General features: G+C 36.8%; 1 protein-coding gene across 1 annotated transcript; it reads left to right on the top strand.

Moving 5' to 3' along the window:
• Positions 1-191: 191 nt before the first annotated feature.
• On the top strand, positions 192-17,553 carry LOC118974524 (olfactory receptor 4C46-like). Its single transcript, XM_037027982.1, is given in 3 exon segments — positions 192-212; positions 16,614-16,930; positions 16,932-17,553. Coding segments are annotated over 3 exon segments (960 nt in total).
• The last annotated feature ends 1,501 nt before the right edge of the window (positions 17,554-19,054 follow it).

The raw sequence follows: 19,054 nt of genomic DNA, 5'->3' as shown, positions 1-19,054 counted from the left end.
AAAGGGAGAATAGACAGTTTTACAATAACAGTTAGAAACTCAATATCCAACTTTCAATTATGTATAGAATAACTAGAAATAAGACCAGTAAGGAAATAGGGGATCTAAACAACACTATAAACCAACTAGACCTTAAGTATGTATGACCCATACACTCTGGAATACACATTCTTCTCAAGTGACCATGAAGAATGGTTCAGGCTCAGCTGCAGGTTAGGTCACTAAACAAAGTTCAATAAATTTTAAATGATTGAATCATCCAAAGTATCTTTTCCCACCACAAAGGAATGAAATTAGAAAGTAATAGCAGGAGGAAAACTGAAAAATTCACAAATATGTAGAAATTAAGCAACACACTCTTAAACAACAAATGTGTCAAAGAAAAAACACAAAGGAAATTAGAAAGTATCTCACAGAAAATGGAAATAACAATACAACACATCAAAACTTTAAAAATGTGAAAAAAAATAGTGCTCAGGGGGAAATTTATATCTGTGAATGCCTATGTTGTAAAAGAAAAAGATCTCACCTTAATAAATAAGAAAAAGAATAAAATATTAAACTAAAAGCAAGTGGAAGGAAGAAAATAACTATTAGAGTAGAAAATGTAATTGAGAATAGAAATAAATAGAATCAACCAAACCAAAAGCTTGGTGGTTTGAAAAGCTTGACAAATATTAGAAAAAGTAATCAACAAACAATACAGATGACCCAATTTATTAAAATCAGGAATGAAAATGAGAACACTACCAGCAAATTTACAGAGATTTTTAAAGAAAATACTATGACAATTTCCATTGACAAATGGAAAAAATACTATGGCAAACCAACATATAGATAAGCTAGATAAGATAAAAAATTTTCTGGAAACATGTAAATTATCAAATCAACATGAAAAAAATAGAAAATGTGACCAAAACTATAATAAGTACAAAGATTGAATAAGTAATTTTAAAAATTCCTTTCAACAAAAAACAGCCCAGGACCAGATGAATTTTACTGGTAAATTCTACCAAATACTTAAAGAAGAATTCATAACAATTCTTCTAAAACTTTTCTTTAAAATGGTGGCTGGGTTGTGGGGGGAGTGGTGGAGGAAAATGGAGACAACTGTACTTGAACAACAATAAACAAACATTTTTTAAATAAAAAAATAAAATGGAAGCAAAGGGAACACTTCCTAACTCAATCTATGTAGCCATTATTACCCTGATTACAAAGCCAGACAAAAGACATATATGTATAAAATTTTAAACCCTATTTTTAAAATGTACAAAGGCCATGAACAGACAAATCACAAAGTAAGGTATACAAAAGGTCAATAGGAACATGAAAAACAAAATGTCTAACATCATTAGCATCAGCAAAGTAAAAATTAAAATCACACTAATTTATCAGGACATCTTCCTAGAATGACTCAAAGGAAAACAGCTAACAATTTCAAATAACAAGGAGATGAACTAACTGGAATTTTTTCTTTGTGTTCCTTTATTATCTTCCTACATTTTTCATGCTACCCGATATTATTCCATACTGACCAGCCCATAAATGCCAGAAATAACCATAGTCTAGAACCTTCTAACGTTTCTGGCTACTTCAATAACTCTCTGAGAAAAGTGAATAACAGCTTTTGTATAAAAATTCATATGAAACAAAAGAATTTGAATAGCCAAAGCCATCTGGGCAATGATCTCTTTTAGATGTAACATTCAAATCAAAAGTAAACAAGTGGGATTGCTTCAAATTAAATATCTTCTGGACAGCAAAGAAAACCACCAAGAGTAAAAAGGCTACCAACAAATGTGAAAAATATTTACAAACCATATATTTGATGATGTGATTAATACTAAAATATATAAGGAAATTGTACAACTCAATAGCCTGATTAAAAAATGGGCAAAGCACCTGAATGGACATTTTTTAAATCGAGACGTAAAAAATGGCCAACATTATATAAAAAGGTGTTCACCATCACTAATTGTCAGAGAAATGCAAATCAAAACCACAATGAAGTATCAACTCACATTTGTAATAAAAGTAAATACTAAAAAAATAACAAGCAGGAGTTGGAAGATGGCGACAGAATAGGAGGGAGCAGATTCCACTTCCCCCTACACATGGGAGAAAAACCTGGCTGATCTACGGAGGAACAGAGCAAACAGCCAACAGTACAGCAGCATATGCAAAAATAAGATACCAGAAATAATAACGGACACTGAAAAACCAGAAGGTAAGGAGACTATTGCAGGACAATAAGGTCCCAGGGACCAGCACAGAGATACAGCTGTAGCCCCGCCCGCACTCTGCACCCAGCGCTGGGTCTACCACAGACTCTTTGGGAGCCAGATCCTGCCACAGAATCCTTAGAAGAGAACCAGATCAACTGCTACCTCTCTCCCTGGCCAAGCAGGGTTTGAGCAGCATAGGAGAGACCTTGTTGCTTGAAGTTGTAAAGAGGCGAATAAGGACAAAGAGGCAAACACACAAGGGCCATGATCACCCATGGAGTCTGTGGTCACCGGCTTGAGAGACTTGAGAACCCTGCAGTGATGAGCACTGATCCAGATAGTCACCGGTCTGGCTGGAGAATTGGGCTGTACTGAGTGGCAGGCTTGAGTAAGAGTAATTTCTCAAAAAGTAAAACTGTTTGGGGGATTCTCCTGTGGCAGCCTCTCAGCTTACTCCTCACCCAGTTTGGCAGCAATCCCGAGGTTGTGCAGAAGTCCCTGCATTTCCCCATAGCACTGGGAAGGGTTCAAACCCAAGCCCATGGGACCCAGGCAGCCTGGCTGTCTCACCCACCCACCTGCACCCCAGCCCATAGCGATGACCCCTGGGAAAAGAGCACTCTAAAGAAGACCTGGATCCCCGACCTGGGGCACTGGGGAGTGGTGCCAGACTAGCTCTTGGGAGAGTGCTTGCAATACTGTCTGAGTACACAAGAAAGGCCACACCAATCCCCCTCAGCCTGCTGCAGACAGCAAGACCAGAAAAATCAGCTTGGCCAGTTTGAAATCAACAAGAGGTGGGTTTTTTGATTGCTTGTTTTTTTAATTTTCTTTAAATTTTTATTATTGTTTATCTTTCAATACCTTTTTCCTCTCTTTTGTTCTTTCTTGTTTTATTCCTCCTTCCTTTCTTTCCAATTTTTTTTCTTCTCACTTCTCCAGCCTTCTTTCTCTTTTTTTTAATACCCACAAGTGAGACAAAAAAACGTAGAACTGTGAAAAGACCAGAGTTGGACCCAAAGAGGGGGAATCCCAACAGTTGAGACAATGAGACAAATTTCACTTTGCTATTGCAGAGAAACTACAAGCTACTGCATATTTGTATTATTATTTTTTTCATTATTCTTACACCTTTTATTTTAATAGTATGTTTATACTCCTCTTCTTTCTGTATAGTCTCCTAAGCTTGGCTTGTCATATTGTACCATTTGACAGGTTTCCCCTATTCTCTCTTCCACAGTGTGGAAGGACAAGATGAAAAGCAAAAAAAACCTATTTGGAAAAGCAATGATGGAAAAGTTCCCTAATTTGATGAGAGAAAAAGTCACACAAATCCAGGAAACACAAAGCCCCAATCAAGAGTAACCCAAAGAAGCCCACTTCAAGACACATCATAATTAAAATGGCAAAATTCCAAGACAAAGAGAGAATCTTAAAGGCAGCAAAGGAGAAAAAGGAAGTCACATACAAGGGAGCCCCAATAAGGTTAACTACTGACTTCTCAATGGAAACACTCCAAACAAGAAAAGAATGGCAAGAAGTATTCCAAGTAATGAGAACCAGAGGCCTGCAACCATGGCTACTTTACCCAGCAAGGCTCTCAATCAAGATAGAAGGCCAAATAAAGAGCTTCCAAGACAAAAGAAGGCTAAAAGAATATGCCTCCACCAAACCAGCTCTGCAAGAGATGCTAAAAGGACTGCTTTGAGGAAAGAAAGGAAAAGAGAGAGACAAAGAGAAACACAGGTATAAAAATGACAATGAATAAGTACCTATCAATAATAACATTAAACATAAAAAGATTAAATGCTCCAATAAAAAAACATAGAATAGCTGAATGGATAAGAAAGCATGACCCACACATATGCTGCCTACAAGAGACCCACCTCAGCACAAAAGACCAACACAGACTAAAAGTGAAGGGATGGAAACAAATTTTCCAAGAAAACAGACAAGAAAAAAAAGCCAGAGTAGCAATTCTCACATCAGACAAAATACACCTCAAAAAAGGCCCATAAAGAGAGACCCAGAAGGTCACTTCATAATACTCAAGGGAAGAATTCACCAAGGAGACATTAACATCATAAATATATATGCAACCAACATAGGAGCAGCCAAATATATAAAGAAAATCTTAGAGGACTTTAAGAAAGATATTGACAGCAATACAAATATAGTTGGGGATTTTAACACCCCACTGTCAAAAATGGACAGATCTTCAAAAAAAATATCAACAAAGATATTGTGGCATCAAACAAAACCCTAGATGAAATGGAATTAACTGATATATATAGAGCCCTTCATCCCAAAGGAGCTAAATACACATTCTTTTCAAATGCACATGCAACATTTTCAAAGACAGATTAAATGATAGGACACAAAACAAGCCTCAACAAATTCAAGAAAATTGAAATCACCCCAAGCATTTTCTCTGACTATAAGGGACTGAAACTAGAAACAAATCCCAAGGGAAAAAACCCAAAACACTCAAAATCATGGAGATTGAATAGCATGTTATTAAATAACTAATGAGTCAAGAATGAAATTAGGGAAGAAATGAAAAAGTTTCTGGAAATAAATGAAAATGAACTCACAACAACCCAAAATTTGTGGGGCACAGCGAAGGCAGTCCTGAGAGGGAAGTTCATAGCAATACAGGACTACATAAAAAAGATAGAAACATTTCAAACAAAAAACCTAACCACACACCTACAAGAACTCGAGGAACAACAACAAACACAGCCAGAGCAAGTAGAGCAAAGGAAATAAACAAGGTCAGAGCAGAATTAAATGACATAAGGACTAAAAGCACAATTCTACACATCAATAAATCCAGGAGCTGGTTTTTTGAAAAAATAAACAAAATAGACAAGATTTTAAGCTGGCTCATGAAGAAGAAAAGGAAGAAGACCTAAATAAACACAATCAGAAATGAAAAAGGAGAGATTACAACTGACACCACAAAAATACAAAGGATTGTAAAAAAGTACTATGAAGAACTGTATGCCAAGAAATTTGAAAACCTAAGTGAAATGGGCAAATTTATAGAAAAATATAATCTTCCAAAACTCAATGAAGAAGAACCACAAAGCCAAAACAGACCAATAACAGTTGATGAAATTGAAGCAGTAATCAAAAAACTCCCAACACACAAAAGTCCTGGACCTGATGGTTTCACAGGAGAATTCTACAAAGAATCTAAGGAAAAGGTAACCCCTATTCTTCACAGTATATTCCAAAAAAACCAAAATGATGAAAGACTCCCAAATTCTTTTATGATGCCAGCATCATCCTGATCCCAAAACCAGATAAAGACACAACAAAAAAAGAAAACTTCAGGCCAATATTGCTGATGAACATAGATGCTAAAATCCTCAACAAAATATTGGCAAACTGCATCCAACAATACATTAAAAAGGTCATATACCATGACCAAGTGGGATTCATCCCAGGGATCCAAGAATGGTTCAATATTGGCAAATCATTAAATGTAATACATCACATAAACAAAAGCAAAGAAAAAATCACATGATCATATCAATAGATGCAGAAAAACCACTTGATAAGGTACAACACCTATTTATGATAAAACCACTCAGCAAAGTGGGAATAGAGGGAGCATTCCTCAATATAATAAAGGCCATATATGAGAGACCTACAGCCAACATCATACTGAATGGGCAAAAACTAAAAGCTTTTCCACTAAGATCAGGAACAAGACAAGGTTGTCCACTTTCACCACTTCTATTCAATATAGTATTGGAAGTTTTAGCCACAGCAATCAGACAAGAAAGGGAAATAAAAGGCATTTAAATTGGAAAGAAGGAAACAAAACTGTCATTGTTTGCAGATGACATGATAGTGTACATGGAAAATCCTACAGACTCTACAAAAAAACTGCTCAACCTAATAAATGAATTTGGCAAAACAGCAAGATACAAAGTCAATATACAGAAATCAAAGGCATTTTTGTATACCAACAATGAAACAGCAGAAGCAGAAATCAAGAAAAAATCCCATTCGATACAGCAAAAAGAAAAATAATATACCTAGGAATAAACCTAACCTAGGAGGTAAAAGATCTGTATGCAAAAAATTACACAACACTGAAGAAAGAAATCAAGGAAGACACAAACAAATGGAAACACATACCATGTTTGTGGATTGGAAGAATTAACATCATCAAAATGTCCATACTACCCAAAGCAATTTACAGATTCAATGCAATATCTATTAAAGTACCAATGACATATTTCACAGACATAGAACAAACACTTCAAAAATTTGTATGGAACCATAAACAACCCCGAATTTTGAGAAAGAAGAGCAAAGTAGGAGGGATCACAATACCTGATATCAAACTATATTACAAGGCCACTGTAACCAAAACAGCCTGGTACTGGCATAAAAACGGGCACATAGACCAATGGAACAGAACAGAGAGCCCAGAAATAAACCCAAGAGTCTATGGTCAATTAATATTTGACACAGGGGGCAGCAAGATAAAATGAACTAAAAATAGCTTCTTCAACAAATGTTGTTGGGAGAACTAGACAGCTACATGCAAAAAAAATGAAGTTTGAGCACCAACTTATACCATACATCAAAATAAATTCAAGGTGGATAAAAGACTTAAATATAAGCTGTGACACCATTAAAGTCCTAGAGGCAAACATAGGCAGGGAAATCCCAGATATTTCACACAGCAACATTTTTACTGACATGTACCCTAGAGCAAGGGACATAAAAGAAAGAATAATCAAATGGGATCTCATCAACTTAAAAAGCTTCTACATGGCTACAGAAAACAGTATTAAAATAAAAAGAGAACCAACTGTATGGGAAAACATATTTGCCAATGATACCTCAGACAAGGGTTTAATCTCCAAAATATACAAAGAACTTATAAGACTCCACTTTAAAAAGACAAGCAACCCAATTAAAATATGGGCAAAGGACTTGAACAGACACTTCTCCAAGAAGGAAATACAGAGGATCCAGAGACACATGAAAAGATGCTCAGCATCGCTAGCCATTAGAGAGATGCAAATTAAAGCCACAATGAGATACCACTTTACATGGGTCAGAATGGCCATCATAAATAAAGCAACAAATAACAAGTGTTGGAGAGGTTGTGGAGAAAAGAGGACCCTAGTTCACTGTTGGTGGGATTGCAGACTGGTACAACCACTATGGAAAACAGTATGGAATTTTTTTCAGAAAACTAAAAATGGACCTGCCTTTTGACCCAGCAATTCCACTGCTAGGATTATATCCTAAGAACCCTGAAAGACCAATCCAAAAGAACTTATGTGTCCCAATGTTTATAGCAGCACAATTTACAATAGCCAGGGGCTGGAAGCAACCTAGGTGCCCATCAGTAAATGAATGGATCAAAAGACTATGGTACATTAACACAATTGAATTCTATGCAGCAAAAGAAAGAAGGAATGCCTACCCTTTTCAACAGCATGGATGGGACTGGAAAGTATCATGCTAAGTGAAATAAGCCAGACATTGAAAGACCAATACCATATCATCTCACCCTTAACAGAAAGGTAAACAACAATACAAACAAGCAAGCAAAATATAACCAAAGACATTGAAATAGAGAACAGGCTGACAGTGACCAGAGGGGAGAGGGGATAGAGTTTCAGGGGAAATGAGGAAGAAGTGTTTACAGGAACAAGTATAAAGGACACATGGACAAAGGAGGGTGGAAATGGGAGGGAGGTGGGGAGCACTGGGGTGATGAGCTGGGATGGGAGTAAAACACAGAAAACTATACTTGAACAATAATTAAAATAAATAAATTTTAAAAAAACAAGCATTGGTAAAGATGTGGAAAGAATGGAACCCTGTGTACTGTTGAAGGAAATGTAAATTGGCACAACTATTATAGAAAATAATATGGAGATTCTTCAAAAATTTAAAAATACAGCTACTTTTTCTTCATTAATTCCACTTCTGGGTATATATGCAGGGGAACTGAAATCAGTATCTCAAAGAGAACCTTGATTCACGTTCACTGCAGCATTATTCACGATACCCCATATGGAAACCACCTATATAGCCATTAATGGATGAATGGCTATAGTACATATATATGGATGTAGTACATATACACAATGGAATATTATATAGTCTTCTAAAAGGGAAACTTTCCATTTGTGACAACGTAGCTGAAGCTAAAGACATTGTGCTAAGTGAAATAGAGCAGAGGAAGAGAAATACTGCATGATCTTACTTATACGTGGAATCTAATATTATCTAACTTACAGAAGCAGAGAATAGAATAGTGGTTGCCAAAGGGCAGAAAACGTAGAATAAGGAGATGTAGGTCGGGGAAACAAAGTTTCAGTTACGCAAGATGAATAATTTCTAGAAATCTATTGTACAGCAATGTGATTATATTTATCAACACTTTTTGCATACTCGAAATTTGCTATGAGGATAGATTTTAAGTGTTATCACCACAAAAAATAGCAATGACATGTGACAAACATGTTACACAGTTTCATTGTGGTGATCTTTTCATAATATATACTTATGTCAAAATATCAAGTTATATACTTTAAGTTATACACAACTTTATTTGTGCAAAATCATTCAATAAATCTGGGAGGTGGAGGGGAACAGCTTTTAGAGTCAAGAACTTTAAAACTACTGCCATTAATTTTGTGACCTTACTGATCTAGGTTTCAAGTGATCAATGGTAATTTCCCAATAAAGGTTTAATACTAATAGGAAAGCCAGTCAGATTCCATATATATATTTGAAATGTTTGTTCTATACCTGTGAAATATGTCATTATTTTAATAGGGATTGCATTGAATCTATAAATTGCTTTGGGTAGTATGGACATTTTGATGATGTTAATTCTTCCAATCCATGAACATGGTACATGCTACCATTTTTCTGTGTCTTCCTTAATTTCTTTATTCAGTGTTGTGCAGTTTTCTCAGTACAGTCTTTTACCTCCTTAGTTAGGTCTATTCCTAGGTATTTTATTTTTCTTGTTGCTATATCAAATGGGATTTTTTTTTCTGATTTCTGTTTCTGATATTTATTTGTTAGTGTACAAAAATACCTTTGATTTCTGAATATTGACTTTGTATCCCACTGTTTAACAGCTTCACTTATTAGATAGAGTAGTTTTTTGGTGAAGTCTATAGGATTTTCTATGTACACTATCATGTCATCTGCAAACAATGACAGTTTTGCTTTCTCCTTTCCAATTCGAATGCCTTTTATTTCTTTTTCTTGTCTGATTGCTGTGGCTAGGACTTCCAATAGTATGTTGAATAGAAGTGGTGAAACTGGACATCCTTGTCTTGTTCCTGATGTTTGCAGTAAAGCTTATAGTTTTTGCCTATTGAGTATGATGTTGGCTGTAGGCTTCTCATATATGGCCTTTATTACATTGAGGTATACTTCATCTACTCCCACTTTGCTGAGTGTTTTTATCATAATGGGTGTTGTACCTTATCAAATGCTTTTTCCACATCTAATGACATGATCATGTGATTTTTGTCTTTCCTTTTGTTTATATGATATATTACATTTATTGATTGTGAATATTGTACCATTCTTTCATCCCTGAAATGAACCCCACTTGGTCGTGGTGTGTGATCTTTTTAATGTATTGCTAGATGAGGTATGCCAATATTTTGTTGAGGATTTTAGCATCTATATTCATCAGTGATATTGACCTGTAGTTTTCTTTTATTGTTGTGCTTTTAACCGGTTTTGGAATGAGGTTGATGCTGACTTTGTAAAAAGGGTTTGGGAGTCTTCCCTCTTCTTAGATTTTTTGGAATAGTCTGAGAAAAATAGGGGTTAACTCTTTATTAGATGTTTTGTAAAGTTCTACTGTGAAACCATCCACTCCAGGGCTTTTGTGTGCTGAGAGTTTTTTCTCATTACTGATTAAATTTCACTAGCTGTTATAGGTCTGTTCAGGCTTTCTGCCTCTTCTTTATTTTGTTTGGGGATTATATTTTCCTGGAAATTTGTCCATTTCCCCCATGTTTTCAAATTCCTTGGCATATAGTTGTTTGTAGCAATTTCTTACAATCGACAAATGGTGTTGGGAGATCTGAACAGCTACATGCAAAAAAATGAAACTAGATCACCAACTTATACCACACACAAAAATAAATTCAAGGTGAATAAAAGACTTATATATAAATCACGACACTATAAAAGTCCTAGAGGAGAACATAGGCAGGAAATCTTAGATATTCCATGCAGCAATATTTTCACCAATATGTACCCTAGAGCAAGGGACATGAAGGAAAAAATAAACAAATGGGATCTCATGAAAACAAGAAGTGTCTGCATGGCTCAACAGGATAGAAGTAAACTGAAAAGGGAACCAACTCTATGAGAAAATACATTTGCAAATGATACCTTGAACAGGGTTCAATCTCCAGAATATATAAAGAACTCACACAACTCCACTCCAGGAAGAAAAATAAAAAATAGAAAATGGGCAAAGGACTTGAACAGACATTTCCCCAAGGAGGACATACAGAGGGTCCAGAGAGATATGAAAGGATGGTCAGCATCACTAGCCATCAGAGAGATGCAAATTAAAATAAAACCACAATGAGATATCACTTCACACTAATGAGAATAGCCACCATACACAAATCAACAAACAAAAAGTGCTGGAAATGTTGTGGAGAAAAAGGAACCCTAGTGCACTGTTGGTGGGAATACAGACTGGTGCAACCACTATGGAAAACAGTATGGAATATCCAAAAAAACTAAAAATGGAATTTCCTTTTGACCCAGCAATTCCACTGGTAGGATTATACCCTAAGAACCCTGAAACACCATTTCAAAAGAATCTATGCACTCCAATGTTCATAGCAGCACAATTTACAATAGCCAATGCTAGAAGCAACCTAAATGCCCACCAGTAAATGAGTGGATAAAAACCTATGGTACATTTACACAGTGGAATACTACACAGCAGAAAGAAAAAAGATCCTACCCTTTGCAACAGCATCGATGGGTCTGGAGAGCATTATGCTAAATGAAATAAGCCAGGCAGATAATAAGCCAGAAAAATATCATATGATCTCACCTGTAAGTGGAGTCTAATCAATAAAACAAACAAGCAAGCAAAATATAACTAAGACATTGAAATAAAGAATAAACTGACATTAACCAGAGGGGAGGAGGGAGAGTGGTAATGGGGAAAAATAGGGGAAGGTCCATGTATAAAGGACACATAGACAAAGCCAAAGGGTAGGTTCAAGGGTGGGAAGCAGGAATGGGTGGGGTGGGGGGCCATGGTGGGGTAAAAATGGAGACAACTATACTTGAACAACAATTTTTTAAAAAGAAAAGAGAAAGCCAATCAGAGAAAGACAAATACTATATGACATCATTTCATATGTGGAATCTAATGAACAAACTGAACTAACAAGCAAAATAGAGATAGACTTATAGAGAGCAGGATAACCACTATGGTAGGGAGGGAATGAGGAAAAAGGAAAAGGGACTCATGAACATGGACAACAGTGTGGTGATTGCTGGAGGAAGGGGATATAAGGAGACTAAATGGTAAAGAAAAAAATACTATAAAAAATGTTTTTAAAAAGAAAGTAGAAAGTCTTCTATGGTATAAGTCAACAGGGGCACTTCATCCAAGGCCCACACACTGGAGTTATGCCAGCTACTTACATGGCATTTAGCTTTCTTAACAACACAGGTTCAGATAAAGGAGGGTCCCATTCATGCTGAGCTTCTAAGTGCAGAGAATACAATTTCCCACTGAAGAATGAGTGTTTTCAGCATGTCTCTCCAGAATACCTGCTTTTAAGACAAAGGCTTTCCATCAAAGAAGATAATTAATTCCTGGGAGAGAAAGAAGTAGCTACAAGGCAAAGTGCCTGGAGCTTGTGGAAACCTCTTTAAATATCTATAAAAGGCAAGGAGAGAATGTCTGTGTCATTTGCTTCCCTCCCCTCCCCCCAGAAAGATTCATCACAGGCATGGTGAACCACCTGTGCTTCCTCCACAGTCTCTGCCCTGCAGGGCTAAAGCCATTTGTTGAAGGTTACTTTTCTATGGTATTTCAAGTGAACCCATTCTAAATTCAAAACCAGAAAACAGGGTGTGAACAGGTTTTCTATTAGAAAGTTTTGATGCTTTAGTCTAGGTGGAAAAAATTTAGACTCCCTTTTTTAATGAGGTTTATTGAGGTATAATTGATACACCCAAAAAAATTTTTCACAGGATCAATATATACAGTTTCTTAACAAAGATTAACTGGATAATGAATTATCTTGATAGACTTTTCCCAAATGTGACATATATTCATAGTGAAAGTGACTTATTACAAGAGACTGTCAGTTTGAATCTGGGATTATTTCTGAATACCCTCAAACATCCTTAAGATCATCTAAAATAGCTGAGATAAGTTTTTCAATCGTACTAATGCTTTTTAAAGATTATTACCTTCCATACACAGTTTTTCAACCCTTTTCAGATATAGTAATATTCCATGCACACCCCAATTCAATCTCAGGTAATTCTCAGAACAACCTGTGAGGTGGACATTAGTGATCTCATTTTATAGATGAGGAAGCAGGGAGTTGAGGTACCAAAGTAATGTACCCCAGATAAAAGAAACTGCAACATGATTCAAATCTGGTCTTTCTGGTTCTCAAGCCACTACAGACCATAGTTTTTGATATTTTGAAGAAGAGTCTGGGGACCCATATTTTGGAAGGGGTTAGTGGTGCAAATATTTGGGGCTAAGGGAGAGGCCAAGATAAAAGGACTGTTCACTGAAAGAAGTACCACATTTTTCTTAACATTTGGAAATTCCAATTGTCATTGTGTGGGCTGTGTGTGTGTATGTTTGTGCTGATGAATTTGCTCCACATAAACTTACCTCTGAAGTAGCATTAAGGTAATTATAATGATTATGGTCATATCAAAAAGATATTCCTAATTTAACATTGTTTATTATAACATAAGACTAAAGGGTATGAGCTAAGAATTTAATGGGGCTCTGGCTAGTGTGGCTCAGTGGATTGAGCACTGGATTGAACACTGGACTGCAAAGCAAAGGGTTACTGGTTTTATTCCTAGTCAGGGCACATGCCTGGGTTTCAGGCCAGGTCCCCAGTAGGGGATGAGCAAGTGGCAACCACACATTAATGTTTCTCTCCCTCTCTTTCTCTCTCCCTTCCCCTCTCTCTAAAAATAAATAAATAAAACATTTTTTAAAGATTTAACAAGTATTTTTCAACATTTTTACATACTTTAACAAGTATATTTTAACAAATATAATTTAACTGGAAAAAATTAACCAGTATAATCTGACCTAATCTTCACTCTGCCCTTTATTACCTGCTTGTTCCTGACAGAATCTTTAACTTCTCTATGCTCATGTCCTAATGTGTAAAATAAATATAACATAGTAGTAACCATCTTGTAGATTCGTAGTGAGATTTAATCAAATGCCTGCAAAAAATACAGATCACGATAAGTGTTCAATTTGTTTTAGCTAATATTATCATCATGGTAATTCTCAGACCTTAGTCTCTGAGATTGTTTCATCTGCAAAATGAATGCTATTATACCAACTATACAGGTTGTTATTACACTAAAAAGAATCCTGTGTGCAAAGTATCTGCTACTATACTATGCACATAGCAATCCATCACTTAAAAGTATTATATTACTACTCTTACATATATAATATATATAATAATGTACATAAAAGTGTATATTATTAGCTTTTACAAAGTAATTGAACTTAGGAAACATGTATTATAACTACTTTTATTAACTAGTTCCACTCTTTACATTCCCATCACCAATGCACAGTTATTCCTTACTCAACTACTATAAATATTATGCTACTGAGATTCCTGAGTCTACTTTTAACACCCTTACTGAACCTTGACCCATTACATCCAAAATACACACAGATCTTTCACTTGAATAACATCTAAGATTCTTCCTTCTTCACGTTCCCCTTCACTCTTGCATTCACATATATTCTCAATAATCTTTCATAGTTCCCCATCTCCTACAGATTAAAGAAAAAAATTGAAGCTCTGCATTTATAAATTTTACATCCATCGACTACCTCCTTTTCGGGCTTGGCTGCCCCTGTGTGTGAAATCTACTACTTCTGGTCAAACTCTTGCTTATCTGGGATGATTGAGTGTGTACAGCTGGCCTCTTGCCTGTGTCTTTACAAAAGTTCCTTGTGTCTGTAATCTTAACAAAGACTGCACCTAGGAGGCAATTTAAGTAATCTTTAAGAACAAAAAATCTCTTTCCAGCACACACACACATACTTTTAAGAAGAACTCAAAACTTAATAGAAACCAAGAATTTATTCTATATTAGAGTAAAAAGTTTAATGAATTAAAGTTTTCATTAATAAAAATAATTTTCTTTTCAGGTAATGTAATTAACTGTCACATGAAATACATGGAGGACTTCCAGCCAAGATGGAGGCATAGATGGAAATACTGTACCTCCTCACACAACCAAATTTAAGGACAACAAAGATTTAGAAACAAAAACACAACCAAAACAAACAGAAAATTGAACTGTACTAAAATCATCCAGACCAGTAAGAGGGGCAGAGTCAGCAGCCAGCAGAGAGGGATCCCAGCAGGAAAAGGTGATGGTTAGAGGACCCGGGTGCAGGGAGGAAACTAGCAAACCCAGTAAGGCTCGCTCACAAGGCAGCTGTCTGGCTGACCTCGGACATACATTCATGCACAGATAAACCAGGCAGTTTTAAAAATGGTCAGTGACACAGACCATGCAACCCAGGGCCCCACTGATGGGAAATAAAGCCTAAAAACACCAATTCGAAAAATTTTTAGGTGTTGAGGTGCTGGGAGAATCTCCCAGCCTCACAGGAGAGTTTGTTGGGGAGACCCACAGAATCCTAGAAGGTAAAAAGCCCACACACCCAGGAACCAGCACCGGAAGAGCCCAATTTGCTTGTGGGAAGTGGCACAGGGGACCAAAATCTGAGAGAGAGCCCAACAAACACCATTGCTCCCTCTCTGACCCCGCCCCCAGTCACAGTGCAGAGACTGGGTAGACCAGCCCTGGTGAACACATAAGCCTATGCCTCTCATACATAACAGACACAAACAGACCAAAACATTATGGCTCAAACAGAAAGACAGCTCAAAGCCCCAGACCCAATACTTCTAAGAAACAAAGAGATAGCCAACCTATCAGATGCACAGTACAAAACACTGGTGATCAGGATGCTCACAGAACTGGTCAATTTTAGTCACAAATTAGGTGGAAAAATGAACGCTACACTAAGTGATATGAAGCAAAATGCACAGGAAATCAATACTAATGGAAACAAAATGAAAACTAAAATAAAAAAATAGACCAGGAGAAAGAAAGAAACAACCAAGCAGAAAATAATGAAGAAACAAGAATTTTTTTAAATGAGGAGAGGCTTAGGGACCTCCAGGACATCTTTAAATGTTCTAACATCTGAATAATAGGGGTACTAGAAGGGAAAGAGGAAGAGCAACAAGTAGAAACCTTATTTGAACAAATAATAAAGGAGAACTTCCCCAGTCTGGTAAAGGAAATAGACTTCCAGGAAATCCAGGAAACTCAGAGAGTCCCAAAGAAGGTGGACCCAAGGAGGAACACACCAAGGCACATCATAATTACATTAGCCAAGATTAAAATGAAGAAGAGAATTCTAGAAGCAGCAAGAGATAAGGGGACAGTCACCTACAAAGGAGTTCCCATCAGACTGTCAGCTGATTTCTCAAAAGAGACCTTACAGGCAAGTGGGGCTGGAAAGAAATATTCCAAGTCATGAAATCCAAAGACCTACATTGAAGATTGCTCTATCCAGCAAAGCTGTCATTTATAATGGAAGGGCAGATAAAGTGCTTCTCAGATAAGGTCAAGTTCAAGGAGTTCATCATCACCCAGCCCTTATTATATGAAATGCTAAAGACATTTATCTAAGAAAGAGAAGATAAAAATATGAACAGTGAAAGGACAGCAAACTCAGTTATTAACAACCACACCTAAAACAAAAGCAAACCAAGAGGACAGGTAGATCAGGAGCCGAGCCACAGAAATGGAGATCACATGGAGGGTTAGCAACAGGGGAGTGGGAGGAGGAGAAGAAGGAAGAAGGTACAGAGAATAAGTAGCATAGACGGCAGGTAGATGATAGACAGGGAGGGCAAGAGTACTATGGGAAATGTAGAAGCCAAAGAACTTGTGACACATGGACATGAACTAAAGGGGGGAGTGTGGGGGGAGAGGGTGTGCAGGGTGGAAGAGAATAAAGGGGAAAAATAGGACAACTGTGATGGCATAATCAATAAAATATATTTTTAAAAGTACATTGAGAACAGGAGATATGTCACTGAGTTTGTTCTACTGGGGCTCACAGAGAATCCAAAGATTCAGAAAGTTGTATTTGTGGTGTTTTTTTTTTTCATCTATGTCATCACTGTAGTAGGAAACGTGCTCATCATGGTCACCATCAATGGCAGCCCAGCACTGGGATGTCCCATGTACTTTTTCCTTGCCTATCTCTCCTTTATTAATGCCTGCTATTCTTCTGTCAACACCCCCAAACTTATTGTAGATTCACTTCATGAAAAGAACACCACCCTGTTCAATAGATGCATGACTCAAATCTTCAGGGAACATTTTTGGAGGTGCTGAGGGCCTCCTGCTTACTGTGATGGCTCATGATCATTATGTGGCCATGTGCAAGCCCCTGCACTATACAACCATCATGAACCAACAGGTGTGTGGCCTCATAGTGGGAGTAGTGTGGGTGGGAGGCTTTCTTCATGCAACCATGCCAATTCTGTTGATCTTCAGATTGCCTTTTTGTGGCCCTGTTGTCATAGATCACTTTATGTGTGATCTGAACCCTTTGCTGAATCTTGCCTGTACTGATACCCACACTCTAGGGCTCTTTGTTGCTGCCAACTGTGGGTTCATCTGTCTGTTAAACTTCCTCCTCTTGACAGTCCCCTATGTGGTCATTCTGCACTCCCTAAGGAACCACAGCTTAGAGGCGAGGTGCAAAACCCTCTCTAACTGTGTCTCCCACATCACAGTGGTCGTCTTATTTTTCGTGCCCTGCATATTTGTGTATATGACACCCGCAGCTATGTTATCAATTGATAAAGCAGTTGCTGTATTCTACCCTATCATAACACCCATCAGAAATTCTTTAATCTACACTCTGAGAAATTCCCAGATGAAGGATGACATTAGGAAATTATTTCAGGTGAAAAATAGATGTGCAGGAGCCCAACAGTGATTCAAGTCAGGTAAATATAAGAGGACATTTTGGATTATCTCAGCAATAAATACTTATGGGACAAAAAAAAATAATTGCTATAAACCATAGGTTTTACAGAGAGAAGTAGAAATGGATGCAAGAGAGAAAAACATAACCTAGGACCATTCTTTGCATATTTAAAAATACTTCCACATTAGGGATTAGTTTTGCTAGCTTCAACTATGTGTATGGTTCACAGACCTTCCTTCTAACAACAAATTAAAGAAATAATGAAATTTTATTGTTATTGACCAATAATCTCTGTAACAATCCAAGAAGGCAGACACTGCTGTTATCACCACTTTCCTGGTGAGCAAATTGACAGAAAAGCCAAAAGGTATCAAAACAGATGTATCAAAAAGCCAGTAAGCAAAACTGACCAGTTTCCCAGATCATGTCCTTAACCACTATTAACTGCCAGGCAATAATGATAGAAATTCTATTAAGTCGGGACTGTACTAGACACAATGTATACATTAGTTTTTTTATCTATAACTAAAAATCTAATAATTTTTCATTAATAACTGTCCTTGCTTTTATATATCACAATTGATTGTCATATGCTGTCTGTTATATAGTAATATAAAACTACTTTAGGGCTATAAAAGCATCAGCCATTTAACCTCTGATGGGTACGAAATGAAGATTACATCATGTTTCCAAATCTCCTTGGAAGTTATAAAACAATTTTCTATTGCTCTTGTCACTCATCTTATGCTGATACTCCATAAGAAAGACTAATGATTCCCATAAAAGAACATTTTTTATTTATTGTTGTTCAGTTACAGTGTCCGCCTTTTTCCCCATTGTTCAGCCCTACCCTGCCTCCCACTCCCACACTCAGTCCCCACCATTGCCCGTGCCCATGAGTTCTCTACTCATGTTCCTTTGCTGAACACTTCGATGTAACACAGGGATTTCTACTTATTAAATATACAGTCATACTCTATTAAGTGTTTGCCTGCTACATAATAATAGTTTCTACAAGGTAGCACAATGTCTGGTACATGATAAATATTAAATGAATGAAAGTATAAAGGAAGATAAATGAATTCAATAACATGAAGAGCAAAAGGGTAACATTGGAGGCTAGGGAATTCTTTTCTACACTTATCTATTGTAAGTCTAAGGAGAATTCTGGTGAGGACTCTTAAAGGAACTACACTTTGTTTTTGCTCCTGCTTTCACTGAGGATGAGAAAAATTTGAAACTACAGCTCCCAGCATATAAGCAATTAGTTTACCTTGATATTCTCCCTGATGTCAATCAGATTTTATTATCTTATGGATGTGAGCAGCTTATGTTATGGTTCTCTGTAAATCAGTGTACTTTTGGGTTACATTTTATTATTAAAAGCTATTTTTAAAAAATAGCTGGCTCCAGCCCTGGCTGGCATAGCTCAGTGGATTGAACACAGGCCTGCGAACCAGAGGATCGCAGTTCAATTCCCAGTCAGGGCACATGCCTGGGTTGCAGGCCA

The sequence above is a fragment of the Sturnira hondurensis genome, unplaced genomic scaffold (genome assembly GCF_014824575.4).
Source record: "Sturnira hondurensis isolate 20B ecotype Veracruz unplaced genomic scaffold, ASM1482457v3 Scaffold0019433, whole genome shotgun sequence".
NCBI lineage: Eukaryota > Metazoa > Chordata > Mammalia > Chiroptera > Phyllostomidae > Sturnira > Sturnira hondurensis.
The sequence above is the reverse complement of the archived record's forward strand: the minus strand, read 5'-3'. Positions and strand labels throughout refer to the sequence as shown.